The sequence below is a fragment of the Lichenostomus cassidix genome, chromosome 2 (genome assembly GCF_008360975.1).
Source record: "Lichenostomus cassidix isolate B80296 chromosome 2, HeHo_3.0, whole genome shotgun sequence".
NCBI classification, from domain to species: domain Eukaryota; kingdom Metazoa; phylum Chordata; class Aves; order Passeriformes; family Meliphagidae; genus Lichenostomus; species Lichenostomus cassidix.
In genome coordinates this window covers 147,805,482-147,828,813 of record NC_139482.1, presented here as the reverse complement: position 1 = coordinate 147,828,813, position 23,332 = coordinate 147,805,482, and the positions used below count along the sequence as shown (strand labels likewise).

The following is a 23,332-nucleotide window of genomic DNA, read 5'->3' as shown; positions in this document are numbered from 1 at the left end:
TGATATTTTCATTAGAAACCTAAGACAGAAAACATCCTAGTCCTGAATGGGAATGACTTCTTTCATAAAATCTTCATAAAATTCTGCAACCTCAAAGAAATGTGGTCACCTTTAACTGCCAGAAGGACTGAAGGAACCCTTTGCACAATGATGAAGTTTGAGGGTTTTTTCCCCTCTTTGGCTGATTTTTCTCCTCCCCAGCAATGCTATTCATTATCAAAAAGAAACCCTCAAATATACCTTTGGAGGTTCAGAGCATAATCAGAAGCACTTTCTGTGTTGAGGCAATTAGTCACACAGAAGTTAATTATCAGAACTAACTTTATACCTCAGAATGTCACATGGAAATAGCCATGCAAACAAATCAGTTTGGTTTGTATTATTCTGACTGAAGCACCAAATTAACAGTAAAAATTGGAAACAAGGCTGTATTGCACCTGGAAATTTGATTGAAGAATTATGTTCTTAGATGATGTTCTCCCTAGAATTAAACAGCACAGAGCAGGTCATTCAGTGCAAGCAATTAAATAAACACAAAGAATTCACAGAGCAGGCATTTTTTATTGACCTACTGAGCAAACAATTCAGCTTCATCCATTGCCAAACAAAAGTGGAGGAAAACCTAATTATTTTTTAAAAGTATCTGTAGTTATAAAAAATTTGTTTGGTATTGGTTTTTTTTTAAGTTTGCCTTTGTGATTACCATCTGTAAATGTTTGTCTCACTGAAACATAATTTTCTGGTTTTAGTTGTGTGTATTCAATGATTCTAAAGATTCCTTTATGTTTACAGCCCAGTAGACCTGGTTACCCCAGTCCCAGATCCAGTGAGGGGTTTTATCCAAGTCCACAGCATATGGTACAGCCAAATCATTACCAGGTATTACATTTAATACTGTGCATGGATTTTTTTTTTTCAAATGTGGCTTTCCTATGTTAGTTGCAGCTGGGGGGATTGATGAACTTCTTACATGGTTTATTTTAATTCAGTTCTGTTCAATGGGTTTTGTTTTACATAGAAAAAAAAGCCCAAACTGAGCCTGGTAGGTTTACACCAGATGGCAAATATTTCCACATCTGATGTGGTGCTCAGATTCCTAAAACTGCACTGAAACATTTCCATATTTATTGAAGGAATGTGGTGTTCATGTTAACAATTGTGCTGAGCTATGAAATCACTTGCTTTATAAAATGCCATTAACTGGAGACCTTTCTTTGGGGTCACTGGTATTTTATTCTCTGTGTCCTCATAGTTGCTGCCTTTAGCTCTACCACGTTGTATACTCACAGGTTTTGCTTTTCTTCCTAAAACTGCTGAAGAAATTCAGAACAAAACTTTGTCACTGAAGGCCTTTGAGCAATTTTAGGTTTGTTCAAGGCTACAGCCATATACAGCTGTCTCAGTCAAGGGGATTTTTTCCATGAAGAGAGGGAGGTTTTCATTGATTTAATAAGTACTTGAGGCTCATTAAAACTACTTGGATTTTCCTGTGGAGAAGTTCCCAGGCCTCTCAGCTCAGCACACTAATTACATGCTGCTGCTCAAGACTTAAGCCTGTAACATACAGCAGGGGGTACATTTTTATGGGGCTCTGTAGGGTGATGTTTGCAGGCTCCTATTAACTGGAACATGAGCTCTGCCTGTGTAGCTCTTATATTTGTATCTGTGGATTTAGTTTTGTCCTCAGAGGACTTTGATCTTCTTGACTGAAGAGGTTAGAGCACATTCAGATGCTGCTGGTTTGATAGGCACCATAAAACAGTTATCCTCGAAAGTTGTATTTCTGTGCTGTTACTGTTATTCTGAAGTAGTTATGATAGGCGCCTCAAAGACTTAAAAAAGAGGTGTCATATTTTGGCTCAGCTTCCTTCTTCTGATGTTGCTTCCCCTTCTTCCTCTTAGTGACTGCTTGAGTCATTTCTGCACTTTTCATGTTTGTTATCTTGGAGGGGATATTTTCATTATGGGGAAGCACAGGTCTTACTAATACCTCTGTTTTCCCCTTTGTTTTTGCCTGTGTGGGGTTTTTTGTCCCCTAAAGGTGTCTGGCTACCCTGGTTCTCATGGGATACCAGCTATGGCAGGCAGCATTTATCCTGGGCAGGCTTCTCTCTTGGATCAAGCAGATTCCTGGAACCATCGGTCTCAGGAAATATCAGTGTGGCAACCAAACATGGAGGTATGGTGATCTGACACATCTGTATGGTTAAATACACTTTCTATCATTATAAATAATATTACTTCTATTATTTAGGTAGATCTGTTATAGGAAAACTGAGTTTTTCTAGTGCTTTTTAAAATCACCTCACTGCAGTGGGCTGGGAGTCAGGACTGAATTGTTTTTTAAACAAATCCTGTCTATGTGAGGCTGGGCATGAGGTGTACCTTCTCACAAATTCTTGATGAAGTTGTTACTGCTTATCTTAACTGAGTGATAGCAAATATTTGGTGTTTGTTTCAGAGATGGCTTTACTGGAACTTAGTGCTGTTTATAGAGTTGGGAACACTCCTGTAAAAATACCTCTCGTGGGAGATACCCAGCACAGCTGAAGGGTTGAGGCTTCTCTGTCACTTACCCAGAAGAGAAGATTAAATGATCTGAAAGGCAGTTCCTGAGTTGAATTCCTTCTGGGTGCTCTTCAGCCTGTCATGGTTGCACTGAACTGCTGAGGAACATCAAATTATTCCCCCTTTAACCTTCTGTCTTTTTTTTTCTGTTCTCCACTGTTGTACACTTTTTTATTCCATTTTTTTCCTTCCACAAAGATTCAGTTTGTGCAGCCTCTGTCTTAAAAATGTTTTTTCTAACCAGCTCTATTCCGTATATTCCTGATAAACATTTAAGTGATAGCTGAGACTTGTTTGATACCAAAAGCTGAGTTTGTTACCAAATTTCTCTTGGTGTTTTTAAAAAATACTGATTTATACACTATTTCCTAATGATATCCAGACAGCGTTGGGGTATGGTATGTGGAGTATTTGTAAGCTTAAGACAGGCATAAATACTTGGTCAAAAATTCATTAAAAAATATTTTTGTGACATGCTTTGCAAATGTTGGCTAACACTGAATGTTATATTTGTTTTGATTTAAAAAAATATCTCTTGCAGCTTTTAACAACTAGATGGTTACATTATTGCCCAAGACCAAGAAAACAAAATTGATAATTCTGGTTTTGTTGTCCAACTTAAACGAAGTGCAATACAGGAAGTGACAACATTGCTGAAAAACAGAACAGAATCTTTCAAATCTCTCTTGGTTGCAGTGACTAAGAGGAAGGCAGATAAAAAGTTTGGAGTTGGAAAGAGTTTCTTCTGCTGCTCTGCTTCAGTTTTTGAGGAGCTGAAGAAACTCCGCTCGACTGCTGCTGAGAATTGGCATCTAAAAATATTTTCTTTTATAATCTCTAAGTTCTTGCATCTGTTTGTACAAATTTTAAATTGTGAGACTGAATAAACTTCCTGTGGCTTGTAGGATTCAGGCACTTTGGACATCCGAGGGATGAGCCAGGTTCTCCCCACACACCTCATGGAGGAGAGGTTGATACGACAGCAGCAGGAGATGGAGGAAGATCAGCGCTGGCTTGAGAAAGAAGAACGATTCCTGGTAATTCTTTGTTTCTCAGTGCTTCTTAATTCCCCCTGATTTTTGGTTTTGTATTGCAGCTGGCTAGAACTGGTCATTTCTGTGAAATGTGAAAATTTACTGGACAAAGGGGTCGCTACCAAAAAGTGGGTTTGGAAACGGGTTTTAAAATGAGTGTTCAGGTAGTGAGTCCTGTATTTCAGATATCTTGAACAACTGTGGTTTTTGGTGAATCTCATTTTATTCAGTTGGGAAGTTGTGGGTGTAATTCTGTGCTGATCTGGAGGTTGCCTGTTTGTTCTTAAGGAGATGGGTCTGTGTGTACTCTACCCCCCAAAAAAGGTGTAACCATCAGCCATCTAAGGGCCCTGGCTGTGCTCAGAGCTGTAACCAGTCTTGCACTGGAGGGATAATGGCACATGTTTAATGGGAAGAAATAATATAAAAGAATAGTCTGTCAGGAGGGGAAAACTCCTGAACCTCACCAGGAGCAGGAAGAAGAAATCAGTGGTAATGGGACCTTCTGATGCTGTTTCTCTGCAATTCCATGGCTCCTTGATGTCACTGCCACTGGGTTTTTGGTTCAGCTCTGGCTTTCCAGTTGTTAGAATTCAGGTTGTGTGTTAAATTGTGCCTGAGCTAAGAAGTTACTTTTGATTAATGGGTATTGAAACTGATTTCCTTCTAAGTCCGCTTGGGAATTTGCAGTTTCCCATTGGGATAACAGTAAACAAACCACTGTTCTTTGTCTGAAGACAGGGAAGGGAAAGGAAAATTTCTTCCCTAATTTAGGCATTAACTTTTCCAGTCTTGTGTGGCATCAGTTGCTTGTGACCTACACAACCCAGGAGGTCAAACTCATCCCACTGATGGTTAAAACGTTAAATATGGTCAAGAACTTTTTGTGGAATTAAAGTGCTTACTGACACTGCAGATGGTGGCAAGAGGTTGTGTGGGAACTTTCTGCAGAAAACTTTCTGATTTTTTTCTGCAGAATAAACAATGATTATTTGTAGTCTTTGTTGATTCAGTGTCTGGACCATTAGGCTGTTTATCATCCCCCAAATTGATGTTGAGGAGGAACTTGCTGATTTTTGTTTTATCTGTAGCACAATCATAGCATCTGTTTGGAAGAGATTTTCTGTGTTTCCATTTTGTGTTAGTTTTACTGTAAGGAGACACCATCTCTCTTGCATCTATTCTGCTGAGGAATTGGAATCCGTAAGAGACCTCAGCTCTTTTTCATTCCACATAAGCATTTTAATGTTCAGACGTTGGGGTTCACCCTTGAATTCCTATTGCAAATTTATACCCCATGTCAGGAGCTAAACAAGCTGCTGGTAGCCACAAGGTGCCTTTGAGCCTGTAACAGGATGTGTGTCAGGGGAGTCTTCAGTTTATAGATGGGTGTTTCCTGGAAAAGGAATGTGGGTGAGTTTCTAGGTTTAGCCCTGAGGAAGTGAAGATGTGGAAAAGTCATTTTGGGGAGTCACTCCTGGAAGCCTCGCAGATCTCTTGAAGGATGTCCACAGTTCCGACATGAGAGTCCAAACATGTCAAAATAAGCCATTTATTGAGGCATTAAGGCCATATAATGAGGTCCAGCATAGAAATAAGCCAGATATTACAGACACATTTTCCTTGGCTCATGTCCTCTAGTGAGTGACAATTAACATTTCTGCTCTTGGGAAAAAGACCTTCCCTATTTTCACTCCAGGTGATTTAGGGAGAAGAAATCTAACCCTCCCTTGCCTGCTTTAGGCAGGTTTCAGAAGAATATTTGTCCATTTGAGCACAGAGAACAACAGAGTAGAGCCAGATTTTAATATTTAACTGATGTAACTATAATATTTAACTTCTGTAACCATGTGCAGTGTTCTCAGTGTAAACTGTCTACTTCCAAAAGCAGCTCTGTTTACCCAATCCTCAGGCTCTACAGCACATCCCACTTGTACTGCTGAGAGCTGGACTCACAGGGGAGCAACTGCAAACCATTTAATGTAAGACACTGCAACAAGATGAGAAATCCTCGATGGGTTTGTGTTAGTACAATTTTTGTTTCCCCAGAGTAAAACCAACTTGCTCCCAACTTGAAATTTATTGCTGCTTCAGCAGGGAGAAAATACAACTCGCAGCACGTTGGTGCAGGGATAAACAGCAGTGATGCTGCTGGAAGGGACTCCCCAGATGGGGAATTTAGTTGCAGTGGTATTGAAGTGGAAATGTGCCAGTCTTTGGGGAGGTTGTTATCAGTGTAAGCAGTTTGCCTGCAACTGGTCCTTGGAGAACATGGGACTAGTCAGTACTTGAAAGGATAGAAATGTTGTTTGCAAGCTTCAGCCTTAACAGAATCCAGAATTCTGGAAATTCTGCTGTAAAAAGAGAAAACAAATAGGTCTCTCCTCGTGGGAAGCCCCTGAACAAAAATAAATCCGTTGTGTAAAAACCAAAGAGTAAAGAAGTATTTAATTTTTAATTGTACCAAATACATTCACAGGGAGGTGAGGAGAGAATTGGTGGAGGGGTTGATTTGGGGGAATCCAGGACTGACACTCCTTCCCAGCCCCTGACAGGCAGGAGACTTTAGGTCTGCCAGCTTTAATGGACACTGATTAAACTTGTGGTGATTCAACTTTCATGCTCTCTTGATAAAAAGGCTGTGGAGATGATCTCCAGGAAGGACGGAAATATGTGAATTATTTTGAGAAAGCTGAAGTGAAGACATAAAGCATTACTGCACCTAAAGCTTGATACAGATCACTACAGATCACTGTGGTCTCTGTCCAGGATGTGTGTAGGTGGGAGGTGAGATGGCTTCACTACAAACAATCTAAAACAAACAAAAACTATCTCTGACCATTTTATACTTTACTCCTTTTAGGCCTGTTTAATTGCCTGCTCCTTCCTTTATATGGAGTTTCCAGTTTGAACCTTTCTTTCTGGCTGCACTGACGTTATGTGCATTATTTTTAATCATACAAATAAAGATATGTATGTGCATGCTTGTTAGTAACTGCTCAGCAGACAGGACAGTTTTGTACTCAGAAATTTATAGTCCTTTCTGGGATAGGTTAAGAAGAAATAACTCACATAGTTTCCTTATCATGCTTGGGTTTGTTTTTTTAATTCTGAAATTCCCACATAGTTGTGGTTTTGTCCTATTTTGACACTGAGAACTGCAATTCAAGTCGAATTGATGTGAACTGTTGCTAAAATAAGATTTTAATTTTTAGCCTGAGAAAATCCCACCAAGACATTACAATCCAGCATGTCCTGAGAACTCCAAGGCTTACATGTTCTTTTATTAGCAAGTAACCAGAAATACTGGAAATAAAGTAGTTTATGTCCCAGTTTGTCAACATACACATCCTGTCTGAAAATTCCTCATGACATTTCCAAAGACTTCAGATAGTAGGCTTATTTATTAGGGAAAAAAAAATCCATTTACTTTTGAAAGACTTTGTTTTTCTGCAAGATTTTAACAACATATACTTCTCTCTCTCTCTCTCTCTCTGGTTTTTCGGAGGTCCAAGCCATGGCAGGGACTGGAAAGATGGCAGGATGTTCTTTGGAGCTGTGAAATGGTGTGTGAAGTGCAGAACAGGTTGGGTTTGATGTGAGGCTGATTTTTGACCTAGAGATGTTGCATTAAATGGCTCAAGCATCTCAGTATTAAAAATCCAGCAGTGCATTGCTGTCCTGGCAGCGTGAGGGGCTCAAGTTAAAGCTCTTGCTACTGCAGAAGTGTAAGAATTGCTGCTGAATAATATTTTAAAATACAATGAGAGTTTGATCATCAGCTGTAGAATAATTTGCCTTCTGACATTTCCACATCTACACAAGAGAGTAAATCAGAATATCATTTAGTCAAATGGGAATTTTTAGAATTTATTAGAACACTTAAGTCAATAAATATATAAGTGAGCCTTTTCTTAGTCATGGGATACAAAAGCTGAATACTTCCCTGGTGTTCCATGTGTTCCTGACTACCCAAGTTTTGATGGGGCAGAGAAAGTTTGTGGAAGTTGAGAGAAGTTTATGTACTGCTAAAGGATATTTTCCTTATTTCTGAGGTGTAGCTGTGCAGATCACAGGTGTGTAGCTGCTCAGGGTCCCTCTGTTTTGCCCATCACCTGTTGGGATCTGCAGTTTAGGCTCTTGGAGATGTCAGGGCAGCACCACTGCATCTACAGCATTGCTTGTGTGGGGCTGGCCAACAGGATCTGGGATTTTGCTGGTGATGTGGGAAGCATTTGTCAAGTTAATAATCATCAATTTAGTGATATTTTATGAGCATTTGCAGCAGTTCCTGGGCTGTGTGCTGTCTGTGTATGGGGTGTTCTGGAGTGAACTCAACATGCTGCACCTTGGCTGCTGGTGGAGATTTGGGGAATGGAGTTATTGCTGTGATGTGGAGACTTTGGATGCTGGAAGGAGGGAGCTTCTTAGCAAGACAAGGAAGAGAGGAGATGGACATTGTGTCTGTTAATTTAACTTTTTCCTTATATTTGTAGGAAAAAAACGTGTTATTTAGAGTAGTGTGCATTTTTGTGCTTCTGAATCTTTCAAAATGCTCAGTATTTCATTGTCTCTGAATCTGGTCTAGTCCAGGGGAAGATGTCCCTGCCCGTGGCAAGGGGTTGGAATGTGATGATCTTGAAGGTCCCTTCCAACCCAAACCATTCTGTGGTTTAAGGTGTGTTTTTTGAGTAATAAATTGCTATAAATGCAAAGAACATTCAAGATACCTGGGATAAAAGGTCTTTGGTTATTTCCAAATAGTTTGGGCATTTGCCTGGCTAGAAATTAATGTGAAACGATGGCAAATTGTAAGCATCAGTGTAACAGAAATGTAGTTAGTCATATGCTGTAGATAAACAAGGATAGCTTTATGCTTTAGCTGAAAAATATGATCAGAATCACAACTTCAGCTGTCTAGTGACGTTTCAGGCATACTCATATCAAATGAGACTTTAATCAGAAAATAATTCCTTCATCATAGTAAAAGAAATAAACTGGAATCAAAGAAATAAAGTGGTAGGTTTCACCCTAAAATTTGTCACAAATTCCTGGAAGAACATTAGGACATCACTTGTGTCTGTTTCGCTTCTTCATGCTGAAGATGGGGTTAAATATTTCCCTGCCTGATATGATTGGTCTGTTTTTAATCTGCAAGTTCTTTCAGGCAGTGACTGTCTCTGGCTGTACCTCACTTACTCTGCAGAAGACTGAATGAAAATCCCAAATGTAAGCCCTTCTGACAGACTGGCAGCACAACTGGACTATTTTTAATGACAAAAGATCAATATTAGTGTATCTTTGCAGGTTCCTTCTGCCCTGCTGGTTTTCAGGGTCATTTAGCAGGTTATTTGAGTTGGAATTACTCTTTAGTGTTCTTAAAAGAAAGGAGGAAAGGGATCTCAAATAGCTTTAAACAAGAAAAAGATGTATTTGTGCCCTGAAATTAACCCTGAAAGAACATGGAGTCAGTTTAGTTGCACTGTATTTAGTTACATCAGTATTCACACACCTACATTTCTCTAAAGAAAAGAAATGTTCATTCTCATGCTGTGTGTGACTGTTTTATCCCTTGAGTTATCAGTGACTCCTCATCCAGTCTCATAGGAAAGAGTCAGATAAATCCTGTTTTTAAGTGCCAGAATTTGTGCTCTAGAAGCACACTGTAATTTGGCTGAGCTTGTGGCTTCAGATCAGTGTTAACCTTGGCTTCACATCCACTATTCCTTATTCCTTTGTCTTTCCATGTAATCAACAGTGTCCTTGAAGAATAAATATAACATACCTGGATTTGCTGGGGAGATGAGTGGGGTTTTCCTGTGCAGAGCCAGGAGCTGGACTTAGTGGTTTTTGTGAGTCACTTCCAACTTAGGATATTCTGTGAGAAAAATGACTGGTGTATGTGTGAAAAAAAAGAAAAAAAAAAATCAAAATTGGTGTGGTTTTATTTTTGCTTTTCAAAACAACCAAGCTCCGGGTTCCTGTATTGTGCTTAAAACACATAAAAATTTGTTTGTTGCTTGGATGGGGAGAAAAGGGCATCTGGATGGCTTTGTTGGCTTGCTGTATCCAAATGGAGTGTTTAGACAGCTCCAATTATTGGCCCCATTTGCTTGCAGAGAGAGCCAAGTACATTTAAGCCATCCCGGGGCAGGAAGTGGGAATTAATGTGCAGCGTTTCTCATCCTGTGGTTGGAATTTTGCTGTTGGGAAGCAAGCTTTTTTATTTAAAAAAAAAAAAAAACCAACAAATTTTGCTGCCTTTGAGAAAATTAAAATGCAGGTTTTCCAGTGTTGTTTTAGGGCAGTTATAGGGTACTATGGATATTTAGTAGAGCATTTTTACTCCTGTGCTGATGGAGGAGCAGCCGAGGCTCCCTGGCAGCAGCAGGGACTGGAGTGAAACAACATCTGGATTGGTCAGTGTGCATTTTTAACAGGATTTTCCTGTCTTTGCACTGCCTCTAAGCCCAGGGCACATGAATGGGTAAGCAGAGCCCAGAGTGAGATGTTTAATCTTCCTTGCAGAAGCCTGACGTGCGGCTCTCCCGAGGCAGCATCGACCGCGAGGACGGAGGTCTCCAGGGCCCAGTAAGTGTGCTGAGATCTTCTCCTCTCCCAGCTCAGCCTCCAGTTTCCTGGTAGAACAAGCTGTACGCTGCCGTGGGAGATGATTTAAAGGTTTTGCTAAACGTTTCCATTATTATTACATGGTTGTGTAGCTTTCCAAGAGGCTCAGCTTCTGTGGGAACAGCAGCAAACTGGTTTGTGCAGCGGTTTGGGGGATTGGGGGTTTTTTTGGTTGGGTTTTTTTTTTTCCCTTGAAACTGTTGTTGAAACAAATACTAAAATGTTTCCACAGATATGTTGCAGTCATTTCCAAGTGCTCACGTGCTGTAGAATTTGGCCTTTTATTCAAAAATGGAGATTGTTTTCTGCCAGTTCTGTCAACAGGAAGCAGGATTAAAGTAACTTTTGCAGTTGTTTAAATATCTGAAGTTCTCTCACAAGGAATGTAAATGTTGCTGTTATATTAACCAGAAATCTGTTTGGGGTAAATGATCCACTATGAAACAATTGGAATAAACCCCACAGCCATTCCTTTATTCCCAGACAGCAGCTGCAGCTCGGGTGTTCTTTCTTAGTGGCTTAACTCCTGTCTGTTTAACTAAAACCATCTCTTCAATTGTTTAATTGCCTCTGGAATTTCTGGATCATACTGATGGAAAAGGAGGATTAGCCTAGGGAGTGTTAATGACACAAACCTGGTGCTTCATCCACTGTTTCTCCCCAAGGGCCACCTGTAAAGTGGATATTTTAAATTCATCTTCCTGTTTCATTTGGGATGGGACTGTAAGCTCCTGCTTTGGCTTCAGCATTTCTTCACTACTTAAGAATTTAGGGATTCTTCCTGCATTTGCAGCCAAAACACAGTCATGAATGAGTGTATTAATGACACACTGCAGCATAGTCCCTGGAGACACTCATGTCTGGAAGCTCCTAGGATTTTTTCCATGAAATTGGAGAACGCTGTTATTTACTGTTAGGGCTTGGCTGTTGTCACTTCTTTATATAAGAGCAAGGGAAGCATTGCTGCATTTTGTGCTGCTCATGAAGATGCTTGGAGATGCCCAGGAGATTCTGAGGTCATGTCACAGGTTACAACCCCCAGATCCCAAACTGTTTCTAGAAGTCCTATCTGCCCAGATGAGTTGGTACAATATCACACCCCATTTGAAAGAGTGTGAAGAAAACATTCCATGATAATGGACAAAATGGGTTTTAAAAGAGACTTTAACTCAGTGTAACTATGTTTCTAGTCCCAGAACTTGATACTGTATTTCTTAGTAGAGTCAGAACATATCTCCCACTTCATTTGCAGTGAGAAAAGCCTAATGCTGCTGTGACTCAGTTTGAGTTTCTGACTGAGAGGATGAGAAATTGGGCAGTGATACAAATGAGAAGTTACCACCCACATTGTAGTAGTTCCTGACTGATCACATTCTTTTGACCTGTACTTTCAGTACACAATTTTGTGGAAGTAAAAGTCCAAGAATTGTTTTAGGGGGATTTCATTCTCCTCCTCTAATTCAGGGTAACTATGTTTCTAGTCCCAGAACTTGATATTGTATTTCTTAGTAGATTCAGAACATAAGTCTCACTTCATTTGCAGTGAGAAAAGCCTAATGCTGCTGTAACTCAGTTTGAGTTTCTGACTGAGAGGATGAGAAATTGGGCAGTGATACAAATGAGAAGTTACCACCCACATTTTAGTAGTTCCTGACTGATCAGATTCTTTTGACCTGTACTTTCAATACACAATTTTATGGAAGTAAAAATGCAATAACTGTTTTAGGGGGATTTCATTCTCCTCCCTCTCTCTTGCTCCCTTTCTTTTCATGTGGGATTATCAGATTTGAAATATTTAGGTTAACAGCACAAATCAAAGTTAATGACGTGACTGAATGTCTCCACTCAGTGTCCCTATTTGTGAGGTGACCAACTTCATTGAGCAACAGACCAATGTAATTTCTAGCTCTCCTGTTGCTGTTGACATTTTTAAAAAGCTCTTTTTTGTGGTGTTGTCTAGCTGAAGCTGTGGTCAAGCTTTGTCAGCACGAATTCTCTCCCTGCAGTGGCAAACAGCATCTCTGTAGTGATGCCACCTATCCCTGTTTCCAAAGTCTGTGCATTTACTTTGTCCACCTAAGTTCTAGAAGATCCCTGCTCTCCAGGCTGACCTTTTTGCTCTGCTTGCTTGACTTCCAGCATGTTGGAATTTCCTGCCTCTGTGCTTGTAAGAGATGGCTCTTCAAAAGCAGCTGACATCCATGGACTCTGGTTCCTTCAAAAGCACATTCCCAGGGGACCTCACTATTCCTGGAAAGAGCCTGAAGTCTGCTCTCTCCAGAGCTAGGGTTGAAGTTTTGCTGGAATTTTTTCTCCTATCATCAACAATTTGAAACTCAGCTCCTTTGTGGTCACCATGACTGAGGCAGCCATGGATCACCACTTGACCCATGAGTCCCTCTCTGTTTATAAACAGCAGTTCCTGGAATTTCCTAGTCAGCTCCCTCAGTACCTGCATCAAGAAGTTACTTTCAAGTTGCTTTACCTGTTTGTGTCCACTGTATGATATTCCCAGTTGAATTTTGGGAAGTTAAAATCACCCCTAAGGGCAGGGGCAGTTGGTATAGAGATATTCCTTAATATTGTTCCTACACTGGGCTGCTCACACCAGTGATGAGGGTGGCATGAAGGATGAATGAATTAAATTATCAGGGAAAGTCACTTCAGTCTTTTACTAAATTTTTCCAAGTGAATAAGCAATGGGACCTTGACTAAGAACTTTGCAACAAAACCAAAAAGTAAACCAGCTTAGAAATATGTTCTTCCCATTACAGAACTGTTCAGCAGGAAGTTCTTCAGTCTCTCGTTGTATTGCCATTTCCCCTTCATCACCGTTACCTCTACAGTTGATCTGTGGACTCAGACAGAAAATGCCTGTGACTGTCCCACCACCTTTGAGTAATAAGGAAGGTTGAACTGTAATGCAGAGGCCAGGGCTGGTGTGAGCAGTACAAAATACATGTAAATTGTTTTCTTGCGCTGTAAATAAAAGACCAGTAGTGAGGGACTGATGATGGTGAATTGGGATGTGTTTTTAACTGTTGGGAAATGTGCTGAGAACTGGCTAATCTCAGTGTTTGAGATTGAGATAGTGCTGATGAGAGCTGCGAGCGCTGCAATAACTGCTTTAAATGTTTATTTTATTTTATTTTGCAGGCTGGTAACCAGCACATATATCAGCCTGTGGGAAAACCAGGTAAGCAGTAAATTCAGCTACTGTCATTCTGAATCGTTGAATAGAAGTCTTGCAGCAGCAGCAGTGACCAAAGGTTCATGGCAATATTTCCATACAGGGTGGATTGAGTTCCAGGTACTACACATCCATGTTTGTGTGTTCAGATTCCCCTGGCAGGCCCCAGACATGCAGTCAGCAAAGCCAAGGAAGTGTTTAGCTCAAGAAGCAGGAAATGTCTAGAGGAAGCTGAGTCAGAGTGGGAATTCACCCAGTGTGGAGTTCAGACATGTAAAACAGAAGTAGACACCTAAAGTTGGGTTTCTTGGTCTCAAAAGTGAATCACACCAGGATTGCTGCTGGGAAGAAGTCCAGTTTCCCCAGACACACACAGCATGTTGGCACTCAGCTGTGGTACAAAGAGGTGACAACCTCTCAGGGCCAGGTGTGCCCAGAATAGTAGCAGTTGCCCCACAAGAGGAGTTTCAAAGTATTAAACTAAATCCTGTTCTCATAAAGTTCTCCCAGAAACAATGAGTTTACTGCAGGACACCTAAAGATGTCCATCTCTGGCAGAGAAGAGCACGTGCAGCCTGTGTAGTGCTGGCAGAGCAGAGGGGTGCAGGTACATCTGACAAGTTGGTGCACTAAAACCAGGAATTTTTTGTTGAGCAGATCACGCAGCTCCGCCAAAGAAACCTCCACGCCCCGGAGCCCCTGGGCACCTGGGCAGCCTGGCCAGCCTCAACAGCCCCATGGACAGCTACAACGAGGGTGTGAAGGTAGGTGAAACACCCCCAGCAAATGGAACATCACCAGGGCCGTGTGAAACACCCCCAGCAAATCAAACAGGACCACTCTGAGGTTGTTTGGTGTTCTGACGTAGAGACCATGGAAAGCAGAGGTGACCAAACTTCCCAAGTAAATGTTGTCATGGGGAAAACATGCCTTGGCAGCTCTCCAGGGGAGCAGGGAGGGAACTCAGGTTCTCCCTGGCTGTGATTCAGTGTGTTGCTCACCTAGAACCTTCCCAGGTGAGCTTATTTCTAGTTTGAAGGGTGGATGAGGTGTCCCAAATGGATCCAGCTCCCTGTTCAGCAGCAAGGAGCCCAGGGATCCCAGTTACTCAAGTGGTGCCAAAGTCTCCTGTCCTCAGTCACAGGGAGCTGAGACATTTCCAAACTGCAGTGCTTAAAAGCTCTTGCTGCAGCACCAGGGCTCCTCAAACCCCACAAGCTCTGGGGAAGCAGGGAGGAGGAGAAATCAGCCATCTGACCTGCAAGTGAGATACATCCTGATGCGTTGTTTCATCTCCCATAAATAGGCAATAAAGCCAAAACTGAAACTTGGCAGTGGTTTTGTAGCAGAGATGCTGCTGCAGGGTGCTGTGGGACAGCGTCCTGCCCCTGCTGCAGTTGGTGTCCCCAGAACTGCTCCTGAGGATGTCAGGCACTCCCAAAATCATCCCTCTGTGTGGGACTGTGCCACCTTTCTAATCTCCAGGAAACAGCCCTGCCAAGCCTGTAGTATAAGAGCAGGAATCCATGATGTGGTGGCCACAGCAGTTGGGAAAAGTGACCCTTATTTTAGGTGCTTTAAGGAAACACAGAAAAGCCCAGTTAATCTAAACATGAAATTCAAAACCTGCCATCAGAGCAGTGTGTTCAGCACAACTTGATCCCAGCCACTGCCAGCCTGTCTCACTCCTGCTCTTGTTCTGGGATTATTGGGATGTTTAAGAACCAGTGTAAATAGCCAGCAGTGGTGAATTTGAGCAGGGTTATTTATTATAAACTGATGCCAGTGCTTTACGAGCTGCCAAGCCTCAGAAAATGTCAAAAAGCAGTAACAGATGCGTTACTAAACTTGGCTTCTCTGAAATTTCCTTTCTAAATGCTGATACTGGAACATGAAAAACGTTTTTTGAAATACATCCTTTTGACAACAAACAAACCTGAGCAGCCAGAGACATCAGTAATGACAAGTGAGCAGGATTTGTGTACTAAATAGCTTTTTGAGTAGGAAAGAAGGGCTGATTTTGTGTTTTTTCTGTCAAAATTTTCTTGAAATTGGATTGTTTTATGCCCTGTTGAAGAAAACAGCCCATTATTTTTTGGCATAGCTTTGTTAATGGCTGCAGTTCTAAACTGAAGATGCTGCTAGGGTTCATTTCAGACTCCCTTTTCAGGGAGAACACAAATGAAGAGGATTGGAATTGCCTGCCCTCAGAGCCTTCAGGGCAGGTACCAGGGAGCTGCTGTGTCTCTGTTCTTGAATGAGGCACAATCAGCAAGTTCCATGAGGAAACTCAGGACATCTGCAGAGCAGTGGTGTTGATACTGGGGATAAACAGAGAAATTGAGTGCTAAGAAACACAATGTCCATGGCCTTGAAAGGTTAGGGCATGGAATTCCAAGGGTTGGGTGTCATCTGGAGTGGGTTCTTGGTAGTTCTTAACCATTCCTGTAATGGGTTGTCGTGAACAAGACCTGCACAGTTAAATGGCCACATATTTCCCATCATGACTTCTCTAAACAAAGAATTTCAGAAGGATGAATACAGCATTTTTTTAAAAGCCTCGAGCCCTGGGCTGTTTGTGTAGAAGGACCAGCAGTGTTCACAGGACAGGTGCTTTTCCAGGCCCTCTGCTCCACTCACCACTCTGCTGCTCACCAGAGCTTGCTGCTGTCCAGCTTTGCATGATCTCCTGCCCATGTGTTTGGCCAGAAGGAAGCATGGGGTGCATGGCAAACCCTTCCACTGCCCACAGGGTGCACAGCAGTCGTTCTGTCACACAGGACTCAGACCTAACACGAGTGGCTGCCGGTTCTGGTGAGGATGTTTTCTCCTTGAAGGCTTTTTAACTGGTCTCTGATTGCTACACATGTTTTGGGGTTTGGTTTGGTTTTTTTGTTTTTTGTTCTTTTTTTCCTGCTGAGTTTTATTAATATTGTTTTTCTTTTTTTCCCTTCTTTTGGTAAATTTCTTTAACCTCCCCCCACATTGTGCTCAACCATAGCCATGGAGGGTAAGCAGTGCGTGTGTTTGTGCTCTATTCCAAAATGTCTTTGCATGTGACTGTGCCAAGTGACTGTTTTAACTTCTTGATGGCTGAAACTGATCCGAATCACAGCCTTTCCCTGCTGATTGAGGTGATTACAGTGTTCTTCTTCCTAAGGTGTTTTCTGATCAGTGCACTAGATTGAATCTCTGTAATAGCTGTTGGGACCCACTTAATGAAATGCTACAAAATGGAATCGCCACGTGCTGAATGCTGCACTCCTTCCTTTTGAGAAAGTCTCATCCAAGTATTTCATAGTTTCCTCAGGCCATTGTATCAAGTGCTTGCAGTGAAACATTTCTGGAGCTGGGGCCAGTCCTGAGAGCCAGCAGTAACCCAGTGCAGGGAGCACTGTGCAGAACCAGCACAAGCCAGCTCAGATCCAGGAGGAAATGAGGAATTTTTTAACCTTCTGCTCACACTGAGTGGTTGCTTGGGCATCCTGTAGTAGGGAATAGCTGCAGGAAACTGGGATGCTTGTAGTTTTACAGTTCAGAGATACTGAGGACCTTACAAAAGAGGTTTGCAAAGTTTCTTTCCTGGGATTATTTCAGTCTGTCTTGGATTTAACTGCAGACATACCTGACTTGTTGGAAGTTTTGCTTGAGGAAGGACTACCAGATTTTTAACTTACTAGTTTTTTTCTGATCTCTTAAAAATCAACTGTCTAAAAGCATCCCATGTTTCCCACCTTGTACTGGTGACTTTAGTTAACCTGTGATAGATTTTCACTAACAAAATAATAATGTCATCGAATCATGGAATAGTTTGGCTTGGAAGGGACCTCAAAGATGATCTTGTTCCAGTTCTCTCTAACATATCAGTATGTTACTGTGTGCTCTGATGTTATTTTGGAGCACAAAAAACCCTTCTGGAATGAGGGACGTGATTGATACCTGTTGCCCTCACAATGGAACTTGAACCACTGAGACATGTTAAGTATTCAATACTCTCATTCCTCAAATTATTCTTTGTTGAGAGTGAGTTATACTGTAAGCTCTTCAGGGAAACCCTGGTAAAAATTGCCCAGTGTTATTTCCCAGATGAGGTTCAGTCAGAAGAACTAAAAGAGCTCCTTCAGGTCTCAGAGTGAGCTGCTCAGCCAGCACAGGGAGCAGCAGGGCTGGGCAGGGGCTTGGGGAACACGAGGAATGTGAGATCTTGCCGGTGCTCTGCGCAGCTCGGGAGGTGGCTGAGCCCCATCTGCTGGGGACAGCACGTTCAGCAGCTCCTCTCTGCTTCCAGATCCAGCCGCAGGAGATCAGCCCTCCTCCCACGGCCAACCTGGACCGCTCCAATGACAAAGTCTACGAGAATGTGACCGGCCTGGTGAAGGCAGTGATAGAAATGTCCAGTAAAATCCAGCCGGCTCCGCCCGAGGAGTATGTGCCCATGGTGAAGGTATGGGGGCAATGCCTGAAGTCAGGGTTTATTTCTTCCCTGAATGAGGTGTTCATGTGGCGCAGGAGAAATTTTCTGGAAAGCTGGGAGTAGAAAAGCTTTCTGAGTTCATGGGGTGGGTGACTTGTGGTCAGTGTGGAGCTTTGGATGCTGTTCCCAGTATTGTAGACAAGAGTGCTTCATTCCTAGCTTGCCTGTGCTTTCCCAGGGTGCTGAGTTGTGCGCTGTCTTCTCCACCTTTTCATTTTTTTTCAGAAAAAAACTTGTTATTAACCTTTTGAGATTTTGTTTTGATGGTGAAACACAGTTGCAGGTGGGATTTTGAAGTACCTCAGCATGTTCTAACTCCCTCCTTATCCTGATGAGGAATTAAATGTATCTGCTGCCTCCTGCACTCTTAAAATTCTCTCATCCATTCCTTCCAAGTCTTTAAAGTTTATTTCTTTAATCTTTTTTTCATAGGAGGTTGGTTTGGCACTAAGAACTTTATTGGCAACAGTAGATGAGACCCTCCCAGTGCTCCCTGCAAGCACCCACAGAGAGGTACGTGGAGCTCTGCTCACCTGATGCTCAGCCATTGCTTTCCCAGTCAGCCTCAGCCAGTGAGGACAGGTTTTGGTGCTCCCTTCTTGCCACAGACACACATTTTGGTTCCCTGAGCAGTCTGAACTTTTGGGTTCTAATTCTGCATTAAATGAATTTTATTAGAATTGCTGTATGGACTTAGGCTTGGTATTAATGAGGATTTTAAACTGGATATAGGTGTCACCCATAGGAAGGTGACATAAACCCCAGTATCCCAAGGCAGGGAATAATCTGGGGATTAATTCTGGAGTGCAGGTGTCATCTGTCATTTGCTTGCACACCAAGTCATTGAACAGGTAATGGAGCAGAGCTTGGTGCAGCTGGAAGGTGGCCTGTAGTAACCCAGTTCTGCAGGAGGAGTGACTGAGAGCTTTCAGTGAAGTTGAGGAGTAAAAGAGTTTTTCTCCAAAACCTTGAATGAGTGGTACTGAGAAAGCCAGAGAATGGTTCTGTAAGTGCCATCTCACAGCTTCATCCTGACTTAGACATGTGCTTAAGCAACCTGTGTCTGCCTTCTTGACCTGTTTCATTTTTCAGAGCTATTCCTAAACTTTAGAGCTGCTTTAGTTAGAGTGATGCTAATAGGGACCTGGAAACCCATAACCAGGTGTTAATGCCAAGTTGTGGTTTAAAATCCCCTACTTGGGTCTTGGTGCTGTTTAACAGTGGGTGGCTCAGCAGCTGGCAGGGCTGCTCCTGATCTCCACCCAGCATAGAGCAGCAGGTGCCAAATTCCATCTGCTGCTCCATGTGGTGCCCACAGAAACAGCCCCAGCTTCAGTCAGGAATCCCAAGCAGAGCTGTGGCTCTGAGTGCAGCGTTTCAAACACCCCCCAGGGCTGACTGGTTTGTCTCATTGCAGATTGAGATGGCACAGAAGCTGCTGAACTCAGACCTGGCTGAGCTCATCAACAAGATGAAGCTGGCCCAGCAGTATGTCATGACCAGCCTGCAGCAGGAGTACAAGAAGCAAATGCTGACGGCTGCTCACGCCCTGGCTGTGGATGCCAAAAACCTGCTGGATGTTATCGATCAAGCCAGACTGAAAATCAGCCAGTCCAGACCACACTAAGCACTGAGGGAAGAGCGTTGTCAGCCTCGGAATTCTGCTTGCGACAGGATGTTCTTCACCTTCCACCAGCAGTGAGGATTAACCCGGTGCAGTCCTGGCCTTCCAGCGCCTCTGCTTCAGCAGACCTGACCGACCGCCGCTGGTTCTCTCATTGCAACAGTTTAACCAAGTCTTTCTCGTGGAGCCGAGCTGGGCTGGGATTCAGAACCTGGCATTATCTGCAGATGAGGTTTGTACAGGAGCCCTCGGGCACTCAGAGCCTCAGGGCACGGGCAGCTCACACCATCGCATGGGACACCACTGAGCTGCCACCTTTGAGCTGCCACCGAGCCAAAACTGTTGGAGCAGCAGATGGGAGAAAGATATTGTGAAGTGAAGAATTCGGGGAAACCTCAGGGCTGAGAATTCTTGCCCACAGTATATGAACTATCCAGACTGGAATTTTTTTATTAGAACACTTACGTCGCAATATGCTAATCACGATTTACAGAGAAAGAATAAAAAGCTATATTTTCAAGACTTCAGTCATTTCAAGACAAACTAAAGCCCTCTTCATCTTCCTGCCTTTTACTTTTATGTGACTGTGTGAAGCATTTGTTTGGAACTAGCTGTAGGACACAACTGAACACTCGTCTTTTTCACCAGGATAACGTGCCAGTTCTTTTGTAGCAATGTTGTTTTCCTTGGAAGTGAAAATGCTGCTTTGTACCAGAGCAATTCAGAGCTGCATTTAGAGGAGATCTGTAACCATCCATGTCCCCCATTTTTATATAATTTATAAAGACAGATTAAAGCCATGATGACTATTTTAAACCCACTGTAGTTAACTAACCCATCCTTTTGTCTATCTTGCCTGGGAGGAGTTACAGTAGAGCAGTGTAATTAGATTTTCCTTGGTTTTCCAGTTATGCCATCTGTTCTGTTAAAATAAAAACCACACTCCCTTTTTGCTGTTGAGGGATATAAATTATTCTCAGGAAGAATATAATGAACTGTACAGTTACTTTGACCTATTAAAAAGGTGTTACCAGTGAAACTCTGACTCCATTATTTCGTGTGTGTGCACTGCAGAAGAAACCAGAGTTTTTCTCAGAATCTTCCCCTACCTGAAAGGACTTGAGGAGCAACAGTGAGCACTGAAGGAAGGTATCCAACATTTAAGAAGTCTTTTAAGAAAGCAGTATTTCCTCTAGCTATGAGCACAGAACAAGTCAGTGTTACCACCTGTGTGACTGCTAAGGATTTTTAAAGGAATTTTCCTGAGGGAGATTTCTTTAGGAAGGCGAGGGAAGTTATAGTTCAAGGGGGTTGCAAGGAGCTGTTTGGAAGCTCAGCTGAGGCTCAGTAGCAGCACAGGAACCAAATTCCTCCATGGGTACCTGTGTCTGTTTTATAAATATGAGTTGTAATACAAATACCATCATACTATAAAGTTATATAAAAGATGGGACAGTGCAAGTGCAGCAGTGTTTGGTCTAGATGTGCAACCACCCTCGTCAACTTTGGAGCCCTTTTTAAACACCTAGAATTCTCTAATGCTTCAGTGCTTTGGAATACACATTTGGAAGAGTCCTTTTATCAACTGCTCTGGGAAAGTCCTGTTCAAAAGTTACTGAAGAAATACATTCTTTTCAAGTAGCTCCTTTCCTGTGCAGTTTTACTTCAGTTCTCACACCCACCCTTCAAAATAGTTTTCACTATTTTTTTCTGGAATAGCAAATTCTACACCTTACACCACCCCAGGCTTTGAGAATTGCAGCCTTTTGCCCCACTGGAAAACCCCTGCTGTGCCACTGCTGTCCCTGCACAGGTGCCAGGGGAGCTGCACTGCTGCTGTAGCCAGAGGTGTCACAGGCTGCAGCACCAAGTCTCAGCCCTTTTGTGGAACATGACCTTATCCTGTGCTCACTGGGATTACATTCCCACCTTTGTCCAGAGGCTGTGGTTCTTTTTAGGAGCCTTAACTATACTTGTGAAACACAAAAAAAAAACTGACAGGGAAAGTTGTAAAGCCCCAGCATTCCAGCAGATTCAGGAGCTGCAGGTTGCCTGGCCATCCTCCACCCTCTGCCCTTCACAAGCATCCATCTGAGAGACACAAGGACAAGTAGATGGTTCTTTTATTATAGGCAGGTACAAAACTAATTAGTCAAAAAGACCAAAGCCCATGTCATCATCAGATTCCTCTGATTCTTCCTTCTTTTCCTCTTCTTTCTTCTCCTCGGCTAGAAAAGGAGAAAGGAGACATGACTTTTTATTTTATCAGCTCATAAAAGTCACTTGTCAAAAAAGACTTCACATGCAATGACTGTAACATCAAGCAGGAAGACCTGAGCAGCCCTAACAAGCTAAGCCAGCAACCCAAGAATAGTGTTTACAACATTACAAAAGTGGTTTTGTGCCTTCAGAATTCATTTCTCTCAAACCTGAAGAACTTTGAGGAGATGGTGCTGATGTATAATCCTGACTGACATACAAGAAAAGCAGTCTTAATTCTGAGGGAACAGAACAGTGTAATCCTGTACACTGACTTCATATGCAACACTAGCCTTTCTCGAGTCCTCATGCACCTGCCGCAAGGCACAACCACGTGAAAAGAGCTTCTGTAACTGGTCCTTGTAAAGCCGTGGCTGCCCCATCCCTGAAGTGTTCAGTGCCAGGCTGGGTGGGGTTTTAACAGCCTGGTCTAGTGCAAGGTGTCCCTACCCATGGAAGGCAGGCTGGAACGCGCTAAGTCTTAAGACCCTCCCAGCCCAAACCCCTCCAGGGATCCAGGTTTCAATAGCCACACTTACCGGGAGCGGCTCCGCCGGCGGGCGCGGCACCTCCCGCGGGAGCGGCAGCAGCCGGAGCCCCTCCACCGCCCGCTCCCACGTTACAGATCAGGCTGCCGATGTCGATGTTCGCCAGCGCCTGCGGAGAACGAGAAGCGGCAGCGAAGCCTCATTAATACGGGGGCATGTGTTTGGGGGAGCCCCACAGGCCGCCCCTGCCCGGCCCGCGGCCCCTTTCACCCACCTTGGCGAATAGCCCCGGCCAGAAAGGCTCCACGTTCACTCCGGCCGCCTTGATGAGCGCGTTGATCTTGTCCTCCTGCAACGAGAGAGCGGCGCTCAGAGCCCGCCCGGCGCGGCCCGGCGCAGCCCCTCAGGCGGCCATGCCGCGCGGCCGCCGCCATCTCGTGCGGCCGCACTCACCGTCACGGTGACCTCGTCGTCGTGCAGGATGAGGGCGGAGTAGATGCAGGCGAGCTCGGAGACGGAGGCCATGGCGGGGCGCGGTGCTGGTCGCCGGGTGGTTCGGCCTTAGCTTCGTTCGAAGGACTCAGCACCTTGGGCCGCCGCGGAGCGAAAGGGGCTGGGCTCGGCGGCGCGGATTTATAATGGCGGTGCGCGTTGCGTCATCCGTGACGTCACATCCGCGTGCCCCGGCGCGCATGGCGGATGCTGCGCGCGCTCCCTGCCGTGCCCCACCCTCTCAGCGCCTCCCCTCATCCCTCAGCGCCTCCCCTCATCCCTCAGCGCCTCGCAGGGATAATCCACCCTAAAAACCCCAAACAGCCCTGAGCAGCGCGTCCAGCCGCTGCCCCAGCACTGCCAGCCTCACCCGTGTACCCCAGTACGACCTCCACACGGCTTTTGTAGCCCTTCAGGGATGCGGACTCACCGCTGCTCTGGGCAGCTGGGCCAGGGCTGGAAAACTCTCCTGCTGAGGCAATCTTCCCCAGCATCCAAACTAATCCTCCCTGGGACAACTTGAGGAGCCCAATCCCGCCCCTCTCCCCACTGTTTCAGGTCTCACTGCCTCCC

The 23,332-nt window shown here is 43.7% G+C and overlaps 2 protein-coding genes and 1 long non-coding RNA gene across 12 annotated transcripts in view; 2 read left to right on the top strand and 1 right to left on the bottom strand.

The window, feature by feature from the left end:
• The window catches only part of PTK2 (protein tyrosine kinase 2), a 189,474-nt gene extending 168,915 nt beyond the window's left edge, over nt 1–20,559 (top strand). For all 10 annotated transcript variants that reach the window (XM_085053659.1, XM_085053658.1, XM_085053655.1 and 7 more), the window contains 9 exons: nt 793–879; nt 2,042–2,179; nt 3,474–3,605; nt 10,131–10,193; nt 13,389–13,428; nt 14,080–14,186; nt 17,711–17,866; nt 18,329–18,409; nt 19,314–20,559. In XM_085053659.1, the coding sequence (XP_084909785.1) occupies nt 793–879; nt 2,042–2,179; nt 3,474–3,605; nt 10,131–10,193; nt 13,389–13,428; nt 14,080–14,186; nt 17,711–17,866; nt 18,329–18,409; nt 19,314–19,523 (1,014 nt within the window). In that variant the 3' untranslated portion in view covers nt 19,524–20,559. The remainder of the gene's footprint in view (nt 1–792; nt 880–2,041; nt 2,180–3,473; nt 3,606–10,130; nt 10,194–13,388; nt 13,429–14,079; nt 14,187–17,710; nt 17,867–18,328; nt 18,410–19,313) is intronic.
• Nucleotides 18,416–19,019, top strand: LOC146442482 (uncharacterized). The gene is made up of 2 exons (XR_014850284.1): nt 18,416–18,542; nt 18,812–19,019. It is a non-coding gene; the product is annotated as an uncharacterized LOC146442482 (long non-coding RNA).
• A 1,066-nt stretch (nt 20,560–21,625) lies between the features above and the next one.
• Nucleotides 21,626–22,914, bottom strand: RPLP1 (ribosomal protein lateral stalk subunit P1). The gene is made up of 4 exons (XM_085053660.1): nt 22,721–22,914; nt 22,542–22,616; nt 22,319–22,436; nt 21,626–21,748 (listed from the first exon to the last, which is right to left on the bottom strand). Exons 1-4 carry the CDS (start codon nt 22,790–22,792, stop codon nt 21,669–21,671), a joined length of 345 nt encoding a protein of 114 aa, XP_084909786.1. The 5' UTR covers nt 22,793–22,914; the 3' UTR covers nt 21,626–21,668.
• Between the last annotated feature and the right edge of the window lie 418 nt (nt 22,915–23,332).